This window comes from Lathyrus oleraceus, chromosome 5, assembly GCF_024323335.1.
Source record: "Lathyrus oleraceus cultivar Zhongwan6 chromosome 5, CAAS_Psat_ZW6_1.0, whole genome shotgun sequence".
Taxonomy (NCBI): Eukaryota; Viridiplantae; Streptophyta; class Magnoliopsida; order Fabales; family Fabaceae; genus Lathyrus; species Lathyrus oleraceus.
This window is the reverse complement of record NC_066583.1, coordinates 644,621,251-644,632,526: the sequence shown is the minus strand read 5'-3', so window position 1 is coordinate 644,632,526 and position 11,276 is coordinate 644,621,251. Positions and strand designations below refer to the sequence as shown.

The 11,276-nt window shown below is 38.1% G+C and overlaps 1 protein-coding gene across 1 annotated transcript; it reads right to left on the bottom strand.

Annotated features, from left to right (window-relative positions):
• Positions 1–9,112: 9,112 nt before the first annotated feature.
• LOC127087596 (uncharacterized) lies at positions 9,113–11,033 on the bottom strand. The gene is made up of 7 exons (XM_051028506.1): positions 10,891–11,033; positions 10,714–10,795; positions 10,510–10,634; positions 10,216–10,312; positions 9,721–9,830; positions 9,481–9,555; positions 9,113–9,401 (listed from the first exon to the last, which is right to left on the bottom strand). Exons 2-7 carry the CDS (start codon positions 10,781–10,783, stop codon positions 9,351–9,353), a joined length of 528 nt encoding a protein of 175 aa, XP_050884463.1. The 5' UTR covers positions 10,784–10,795; positions 10,891–11,033; the 3' UTR covers positions 9,113–9,350.
• Between the last annotated feature and the right edge of the window lie 243 nt (positions 11,034–11,276).

Here is an 11,276-nt window from a genome sequence, read left to right as displayed (position 1 = left end):
GCTGAGAGTTTTTGTAACTCAAAGCCTGCAGGCAAGAGTGATTTTGTTCTTGAATGAAGCTGTGAAGCAAGTTCAAGGTGTGTTAACATTACATTGTATTTGTAGTGATAGGAATGGAAACTGGAGGTTTCTATCTAGGAGTTCCTAGGTATAGATTGCATTGGGTAGGGATTAAGTGAAGAGTTGTTAACGGGTGAGTTTAACTCTGAATTAATACTGCTAATAGTGGATCTTCTTCCTGGCTTGGTAGCCCCCAGATGTAGGTCATGTTGGACTGAACTGGGTTAACAATTTCCTGTGTTTGTTTTCCTTCTGCATGTGTTTTTGTTACTGTCATAACTCAGCTGGTATTCCAGTCAGCTTACCAAGATGATAACAGACCTGGTATATAGCCTTCTGTTTGAATGTCAATCAGAATGTTGTAACATTCATCAGTGACAGTGTATACTGAACAATAAGCATGCTAGGTTCTGTTCAGTATTTATTTAAGTCTGTTCTCTTCCAGGATAACAGACCTGGCCGAAGGATCTTTGTGAAACTGTTAAACTGGATGGTTGGACAGTTGATACTGATGGTTGATACTGAAGTAGAGACTAGTTGGTCTTTTACAGTACTGCAAACTTAGCACAGCATGGTTCCAGGAACATAACAGAATCAACATATGTTCTGACTGTCGAACTGAATGTTGTGACATTCATTCTCAACAGCATGTGCTAAAGTGTAGGATGATTGGTTTTTCTGGTTAGGTATTTTTCTCAGGCTATTCTTCAGGGATTCAACAGCTGAGCTAAAATCCAGGAAACCAACTACTAACCTACAATTAATGAACCTAACAAATAACCTAGTTGTTAGCAATCTAATGAGTGGAAATTAGATTAAAGTGTTCAACCTTTAATTCAGGAAATACAAGTAAAAGACAAACACACAGGAACAATGTAACAGATGATGTCCAAAATCAACAGTAAGACATCATGCTGATAACAGTGTAAGAAAACAACAGAAGTGAGTGCTAGGATTGATCTCTGTTGAGTCTTTCTCCCTGATGCACAGAACCAGGTGTTCATCCATTCTAGGGTGACATAGAATGAGATATCGTGACATCTGTGAACGTGTGCATATTAGTACAGTGGTTAATAACTATCTTGCTGTATTAGTTACAATGTTGGATCAGATGTCATGACTTGGAGTAAAACATCTGAATTCTGACTACACTAGAATTTCAATTGGTATCAGAGCAGGCATCCTGTTCTGCTTCTGGATGAGATCCATGGGTGATACTTTCTGGTATCTTGCAAGAAGTTATGTTGGAACCAGTGGAAGGTTCTGTAATTTCCCTGAATGGTCCCTTGAAGTAGGTGGATGGACTGTTCATGACAGGAATAATGTGTACCTGTATCTGGAGGTTGGCAATTGGCCTTTGGATGGGACATCTGTGCCAGTATTGAGTCACGTTCAAACTTGGTACGGACTTTGAGGCTGATCTGGTGAAAAGTGTGTTCTTAGGTTGAGTTGTATTATGATTTCCGCTGCATAATACCTGGCAAAACTCAAACTCTGATGTAGTTTCCCCTCATGTGGATGAAAGGCTGCTGTGTTCAAGATTTCATCATAACCTCTGAAGATGTCAAAGCTACTTGAGTCCCCTCAAGTCCACTCATCATGATGTTCTCACGTCAGGATGGTAAGAATCACCTGATCACTGACTCTTTTACACTCTTGGGCAGTGTATATGAAGACCTTGAAGTCTTTCAAGGAGGGTGTGTTCCAAGGAGGTGGAACCAATGTTCTATGTGATGTTAGAACATGTTGTTCAACAAGTATGCAGCTGCTGGTTGAAGAACAGATGTTTTTAGGTGTCAAACAAAGGGATACTCTTGTTTGGAACCTACTCCTGACCTGGAAGAGGAGACATCTGTGTGGGCTAAGTTGACAAGGGTAGGGTCAATTGTGTGTATGCTCAAGAAGGTCACATGTAGAGGTCTGGTCTCTAGAAGTGGAGCTGGGTGAGATGTGACATTGAGCAATTTCCTGCTGCTTGTCCTACTCCTGTAGATTGATCAGGGATGGATGGCTGTTCTCTAGAGTACTATGGAGTGTTGGAAGACAAGTCCTCTGGATGTTAGCAATCAACAATGGGGTAACCTGACTGCTACTTCATTTCAGAGGATTGGGACCATGAATCTTGCTATTCAAGCACCACCTTCATTTCAGAGGATTGGGACCATGAATATTGAAAAGACGGTTGAGTTAAAGCATACCCAGCATTCACCACCTTCTTGCGAAGATTCTTATCTTTTATAGCACGCATGAAGTTTTGTGCAATGTGTCTGATACAGTAGACATGTGTAGAAAGAGGATCATGCCATCCGTTGTCATGGTTGTTGTAGGCACTTTCGATGGCAGCATGTCTATCAGAAATCAAACATAGATTGGCTTGTGGAGCGACATGCGTTCTGAGATGTCGAAGAAAGAAACCCCATCCACCAGCCGTTTCACCTTCAAGAAGAGCAAAGGCAATGGGAAATACATTGTTGTTACCGTCTTGTGCAACTGCCATGAGCAAAGTACCCTTGTATTTTCCGTATAACCAAGTGCCATCAATTTGCAGGAGAGGTTTGCAGAAAGCGAAACCTTTGATGCACGGGTCAAATGCCCAAAAAAGACGGTGAAATATTCTATTACCTGTAGCACAGGTTCCGTCTGGCATCATTGCTGGCACTGTCTCCAGAATTGCCACAGTTCCTGGGACATAAGTTTTTAGTGCCCATAAAAACCGTGGTAATTCCTTGAATGAGTCCTCCCAGTTGCCGAAAACCTGCTCAACAGCCTTTGTCCTTGCAATCCATGCTTTCTTGTAAGATGGAGTATAATTATATGTTGTTCGGATATGGGATATAATTATACTCACCTTCACTGATGGGTCTTTATTTAGCAATGGCAGAATGTCTTGACATATCAAAGCTGTGCTCAGTTTACGGTGATCTTGTTCAACGTTAGTTGCAACGCAACTGTGTGGTGGGTCTATTGAGGCGATCTCCCAAGAGTCATTTTTCTTCTTGTAAGATGCAGCCAAACGAAACTTACAACGCATGTTACGGCATTCGATAACATACCTTCTAGAGTCAGTGCGTTTCACTGTAAAGTCAGCAAAGTTGTTCATATGGTATTTTTTATTGCCAAGACACATTCCTCTTTGGTACGAAACATGTCTCCCACCTTTAATTCGCCTACTGGTCTCGGATACGGATTATAGAAGACACTGTCGGACGTTTCATCGTCGTGAAGATCCATATTTGTCATATGTTGAGGAGGATTGTAGGCATGAGTAGGAGGTATTGGTGGTGGTTGAGCCTCATCTTCATCGTCGTTGTTCAGGATGTGATCAACCTGTACCTCAGTCTCCTCTTCTTCTTCATCAACAACGTCGACCTCTACTTCGGCTTCTGGGTTGAGTTCATCTGACAATTGTGCATCATCTGCAGCATCTTCACCAGCTGGATCCTGATCGGTTAGTTGAGACTGTTGAGACGGTATACATGGTTGTATAGTAATGTACAACTCGATACAATCCATGCCTGAATGTTCATGACTAAGAAACATGCTTTCAACATCTTCATCGTCTCGTATCTTTAGGGGGAAAAACTTGCATTGACCATTCTCAAAAAATATAGGATTCTGATATGTCATCTTTGACACAATACCTGATGCTATAAAGGATTGTATTCTTCTTTTGAAATGCAAAAAGGTTACATTTCTCTTCATTGTCACTTTAATGGTATCAGTGTTTCTAAAACAAAAACCATGAAGCTCAGACTTAAAAGTTTCACCGTTGCAGTGAACGTTGATACTGTATAATGATGAAGATAACATTTTGGAGATAAAAAGTATTTTGCAAGTGCAGATGAATGTGAGTGAAGATGAAAAGTATTTTGGAGATGAAAAGTATTTTGCAAGTGCAGATGAATGTGATAGTAAGACACTTAAATAGATGGTATCAGTGTCTCAAATTGAAGCTACTCTGAGATACTGTGTCAAGCATGCAAGTAATTTCAGAGATGAGGTGTCTGTCATGCAATACAGTGTGAGTTGATGTGTCAAGCATGCTAGCTAGTCATGAGTTGATGTGTCTGTCATGCAAGACAGTGTGAGTTGATGTGTCAAGCATGCTAGCTAGTCAAGACAGAAGTGAGTATTCAACATGCAGGATACTAGAGAGCCACGTGTCTGAGATGATGTGTCAATCCTGCAAGACAGTGTGACTTGATGTGTCAACCAGGCAAGCTATCAAGAAGGTAGTCATCAGCATGCAGGAGACAAGACAGACACGTGTCGGACACCTAAGATGGTCAGAGATGATGTGTCAATCATGCTAACTAGTCAAGACAGAAGTGAGTATTCAGCATGCAGGATACTAGATAGCCAAGTGTCTGAGATGATGTGTCAATCCTGCAAGACAGTGTGACTTGATGTGTCAACCAGGCAAGCTATCAAGAAGGTAGTCATCAGCATGCAGGAGACAAGACAGACACGTGTCGGACACCTAAGATGGTCAGAGATGATGTGTCAATCATACAAGCCATCCATAAGTGAGTTGTTCAGCATGCAGGAGACAACAATGCCACGTGTCAGACATGCAGAAGGTGGCGCCAATTGGTTTGGCGCCTACCTTTAAGGCTTGAACATGGTCGCCAATTTGAATGGCGCCCCCATGGAGTCAGTCCTTGAAACCAAGCATTCAGAACTAGCCTTGCATGCATGTACCCTATGGTGTCGCCAATTTGAATGGCGCCCCCTCTTTAATATTGTACATGGTCGCCAAATGAGGTGGAGACACCATGCAAACACATTTTTTTATGCACTCCTCCATCTGCCTATAAATTCATCCACTCCTTCAACAATTCTTCCACACCAACATTCTCACTACTTCATCTACATTTCTCACTACTTCATCTACATTACTTCTTTTACAATTTCATCTTCAACAAAATCTTCTATTTTCATCTACACCAACTCCCCAACAATATGTCTTTACTCACAATGGGCGAAGCACACAGAGGAACAGTTGCAAACATCGCGACATACGTAAGTTTTTTCTTATACTTATTTTTTATGTTTCATCTCCACCAACCCCATTTTATTTTGAAATATCGACTTAGTGAAGTGTTACATTATTTCTATTATAGGATGTCTCAAGGTTTCGAACTCGAGTCCACGAATTTGCCCCAATGGACCCGATGATTCAACCTTATGTTGAACTCGCCGGTTTTGGTCACATTAGCAAAATTATGTCTTGGTCTATAGATAACAAGTTCATTCTAGCCTTATGCGAAAGATGGAGGCCAGAGACACACACATTTTGGTTTCCAACCGGTGAGTGTACCGTGACGTTAGAAGACGTCTACATGCTTTTAGGACTACGAATTGAAGGCAAAGCTGTTAATGGTAAGACCAACTATGCAAATTCAATTTGCATGGAGCTTTTAAACACTGATTTGTTATATGATAATGCTAGGGGACAAGGTATACTACTTTCACGCCTAAAGTCATATTATAATAGTTTTTATTTAGATGAGCATTCTACCGAAGATGCTCGAATCATCAAAACTAGGTGTTACATTATGTTGTTACTAGGATCCTTTTTATTTCCCGAAGGTAGTGGTTCTAGCATGCATATTATGTACTTACCTTTACTTAGACATATAGATAGAATAGGTAGTTATAGTTGAGGATCCGCATGTCTAGCCTATCTCTATAGTTCGTTGTGCAAAAACTCCCACAAAGATACTTCTACATTTTCTGGATGTGCTGTTTTGCTACAAGCATGGGGATGGTCAAGACTACCGTCTCTAGCACCGGTCAATAACAACCCCTTCACTTTTCCATATGCAAAAAAGTAAGTTGTTTAAATTGCTATATCTTTACTTCCTTCCTTACAGTTTATTACCCATAACTAATTTATTTTAACTTTTTGGTGTAGATGGTCGGCACGCGGTATGAATTACAACAGATGTCCGAGACACTGTATTACTCAATATCGCAACCTGTTGGATCACCTTCGACCGGCAAACGTAAGCAACATAATTTCATTATTTCTTCATATTATGTTGACTTTTTCTACATTCATTTAAATCCTATCGTCTTTAAAATTTCAGTTCATTTGGCGTCCATACCTTAATATGGATCATGAGCATCAGATCAACCCTGAAGACGCAGCCGTATGGACAACATGCACACCGATAATACGGTTCACAACAGTGGAGCTGCACAACACCGATCGTGTAAAGCTGCAGTTTGGTATGGTCCAGAATATCCCAGATCCCCCAGCTAGCCTAGGAGAATGGCATATGCGTAAAGTGAACGACCAATGGAACTACAACCCTTGGCAAACCTTCGCAAGATCAGAGTGTCGCAAGTGGAAGCACCGTCATGACCATGTCTTAACTGACGCAGTCATGCCAAATGAGGTAAAACCAAGTCGTACTTATATGGCTTGGTATAGATCAGTTGGATTTCAATTCATCGCCGATGATATGTACCTCTACGACCCACGCCAGACAAGTTACATACAAGAAGGATCAACATCTAACCCCCAACAACATTCTCAGCCCGGTTACTCACAACCACCTATCCGACAAACTTTCCGTTCCACAAACACACAAACATACAACCAAAACATGCCATTCACCCAACCCCAAAACCAAGAACATCCCCCATACCACCACCAACAAATGGACCATCAACCTTCGACCGAACATCGCTTCGCACCCACACCATCACCCTACCAAAGTCGCCTTAGCCAAAATACTAACCGCCCCTCCTCCTACCGTAGCCAAGAACCCCAAACATCACAATACCAAAACATCCCACAACCATACCCTTTCCAAACACCCCAACAACCTTTCCAACCGTTCCTAGACCCATCATTGTCACCCATGTCTCCCTTCAACCGTCCCGGTCGCCCATCCATGAGTCAACCACACCCCAACTTCTCTGGCATGGGTCATGAGCTCAGCTACGCCGGTACACCATCATTGAATACTGAAGACTATGCTGAGTTGGCTGAATACCTCAACGGATCTTCTCCTGTAGGAGGTAATGACGCTCCTGGACCATCAGATGAACAAACACGGGTGCAGAATCGTCAACGTGGGTTAGGGCCAAGGGTTAGGGTGGCTAGGGGATGTGGGACCGGAGGTCGGTTAGGTGATCCCGGTCATCACCATTAGGATTGTTTGTGTAAAATCCAAATTTTATTAATATCAATTCGTATTATGTCAAATTTATCTTTGTGTAAACTCCAAACATTAGGTTTCTTTCATAATTCTAAAATAAACACATATCATAATACAAAAATTTATAGGTCAGAAACCCTAATTCAAGGACTTGTTATTGTTATGTTGAAGGGCTTGAATTTGGTCCCTTTTGGCAAAATTCACATACACATGTTTTGACAGAAACCCTAATTTTGGGTCAAGTTCGCAAGGACCTACCTCACTCATTTTTAATTATTTTGAGGTGGGACCAAGTGCATTGGAAAATTTAAGATGTCTACTTCACTTGTTATGTTGGACAAAAATTCATAACTCTAACACAAACACATGCAATAATACAAAACATTATAGGTCAGATAACAAATAAAATGTCAAAGAGTCCAAGTTCAGGTGCCCATACCTTTCTCATAAAAATTGCAAATGATGCAAAACTTTAGTCCAAATTCATTATCTTGAAAATATCTACAACTTTTATGTTGAAGGTTTTGTCATTTGAGGCTTTTATCATTCAAACTAAAGGGCTTGAAGTTGGTCCCTTTTGGCAAAATTCACATACACTTGTTTTGACATAAACCCTAATTTTGGGTCAAGTTCGCAAAGACCTAACTCACTCATTTTTAATTATTTTGAGGTGGGACCAAGTGCATTGGAAAATTTAATATGTCTACTTCAAATGTTATGTTGGACAAAAATTCATATTCCTAAAATAAACACATGAAATAATGCAAGACATTATAGGTCAAATTACAGTTGAAAAACTCAGAAGTCCAACTTCAATTGCCCATAACTTTCTCATAAAATCTAAATGATGCAAAATTTATATCCAAATTCATTGTCTTGAAAATATCTACAACTTTCATGTTGGAAGTTTTTTCATTTGAGGCTTTTTTAAGGGAGGTGCCAATTGGATTGACGCCCCCTCTTAAAAATTACACATAGGCGCCAATTGGATTGGCTAGGGCAGGTGCCCTAGCCAATCCAATTGGCGCCTCCTTGCAATTTTTAAGAGGGGTCGCCAATCCAATTGGCGCCTCCTCCTAAATGTGGGGTAGATTGGGATTTTTTTTGAAAACTGGGTTATTTTGGGAATTTCTTCGAAAAAGTGGGTTATCTCGGTAAATTTGCCTAATGATAAACACTCTTTTATCATTTTATATAAAAATTATTCTTTCAAAAAATATAAAATATTTTTTTTATTTCGTTTTTAGAAGTCTTCCTTTCTCCTTCCCTTCAAACTCCCAAACAAAATCAATAGTTTGATTGGAAGTTAGTTTTTAGAGGATTTTGGAAGGAAATTTTTTTGTTTTTATAAATTTTTTAAAAATCAAATACATTTTAAAATATAACACAACCTTCAAAATCTTCTCTTCTTAAAACCCTTCAAAAATCAACTTCAAACTTTAGAGTTATAAATAAAGCCGTTTCTTCTGATGATCTACTACCTCCGTTTCATAAAAAGTGTCGAATTTGAACAATTCACGGTTCTTAAGAAAATGATTAGATGTGTTGGTTTTGATGATAAAAATAATATCATTTACTAGAATACCCCTATTAATTGTAGTTAAAAGAGTGGTTGAATAAAGTGAAAACTAATAAATAAGGGTATGATAATGGAAAAATAATAATAAATATTGAATTGATATTTTAAAAAGACAATTATTTTGGAACAGAGAAAAATACAAATGAGACACTTTTTATGAGACTAAAGAAATATTTAAAAATGTTGTCAGACATATAATTGGAATATGTGTCAACTTGTGCTACAAGATTGAGCAATGACTAATTTGATTGTCTCATGTTTAGCCACAAGTGAGAAACCATCATAATAATCCACACCATGCTTCTGCGGAAACAGTTCCACTGCTGTTGAATCTCAGATAAACCTCAAAACTTGTTTCAACTAAATGTCCATATGAACTATGGTTGCTGTTTGTTGAACTAAGTTGTAAGCTTACCTCATGTTTGAATTCAGGTAAAATATGTAAAGGAATGTAAAAGCCTAAATCAAACAAGAACAAAACTAAATGTTACAAGAATCCCTTTAATATATTTTACAAACAGAGAAAACTGCAGGCAATTTTAATCAATAGGGACTTCAACATCCATTTTTACGCCAGATTGACCAAGAACCTGTGACAAATGAAAATTAAAAATCAAATGATATCGAAAAATACATGACCGTTTTCGATATGTAAGAAAATGTAGAGACCTTATTGAAGTCATCCAATGTTAAGTAGCAGTCTTTTGAGTATCCTGCTTCTTTCAGAACTTGGCTCAGAACCTCCTGCAAATCGAACAAACAGATGATGAAGGAAGCAAAATGACATTAAATTCGGATTTCAAAGCTGTCAAGTAACAATGACACATCTTATTGAAAACTGGCTTTTTTTATCGTTAAAAATACTTGATTATTAAATCTACATAGAAGCATATATTTATTTGGCGATACCTCTCTTTGCTCATCAGACATGAATGAACCGGACAAATCTTTTAGAACCTCTAATATGTCTTTGAAAGACACTTTTCCATTATGGTCTGAATCATATACTTTGAAAATAACTGCAATAAGTTAAACAAACAAAGATAAGCACCCCCTAACTTGCCAGTGGCACAAGACATCATCATAATTAAGGAAAACAATCACCAATCCTTCTTTCAATGATGGAATTAATTGTCTATGAAACACCGACACAAACACGGATACCGAACAGGGTCCAGACACTTGGATTAATTGAACATAATCACACGTGTCGGATACTCACACACCTTCCATCAGAAGTGTCTCTGCTACATAATTAATAAACATGAGCAATTCTTAACTGTTTAATTAACTTCATCCACTATTATCCGCAATCTGAATTACATTTGTGGTGTTTGCATATGAATTCATCATTGGTAAGAAAACATGAAACAAGTGAGCTTTATAATATAAGCAAAAACGTACGTTCTATTTTTTGGTGTGCACTAGCTTTGGTACTAAATGCAGACAAAAAGGCCACAAAGTCTTTAAAATTCAAACCATCCACCATCTTGACTAACCTCTGCAAATAAGCACAAAAACCATCAACTTCTAGATCATATATAAAACACAATCGCGTGTACAGATGTCGCGATACTAATTGTGGTCGCTGCAGTATGAATTAATCACAATTGCGGTCGGAGTATTTAATATAAAAACAGATAACGGACAACAGAAATACAAAATCAGCAATGAAATAACAGATAACGGTACAGATACCTGAGAAATTGGATTCATAACAAACTCAGGAATGGATAAAAACTCGTCAGATGAAATAAAGCCCTTTGCATTTCGGTCAAGTTGACAAAACCGTTGATACAAACACACTATTTCCTGCTGCGAAACTGAATAACAAGAAATCAAATAAAAACTTAATCTTATAAAATTAATAAAGGATTAAGCAGTTAGTTAATGATAACATACATAAATGGTTGCAGTGTTGTTGAACTTCCTCAATATCATATTGAGTTAACATAGATGATGCAGTCCCCATGAATTGAATTCACTGATTTTATAATTACATAATAAAATGAATTTGAATGCGTAAATAAATAAATAATAAAAGAATAGAAGTTGAAATTAGGGATTGAAGAATGAGACCTGAGATGAGAGATAGTTGAGTTGAAGTGGTGTGCTTTGGGTTTGTGAATGAGAAGATGAGAATATATAGACGTGGATATGCCAACTCATCATCGAATATCTCGAAACGCAGTAATTCTTCTGTCGGGTCTTTAACAATGACGGATACTTTCATTCGAATTAGATAGAGATTAATTCCTATGCACTATCGATGTAAAAAGTTTTATATTATCGATTTATCATCATTCGTTTGTAATATTTTATAGATTTTTAAATTAAAAATCAAATTTATTTCAATACTCAATGTTTATGATTAACTGACGGTGTAAATTTTTTTTTTATATTTCAATTAAATTCAATTAGATATATTAACGATTAAATCTACTAAAAAAATTAAATTTATTTAT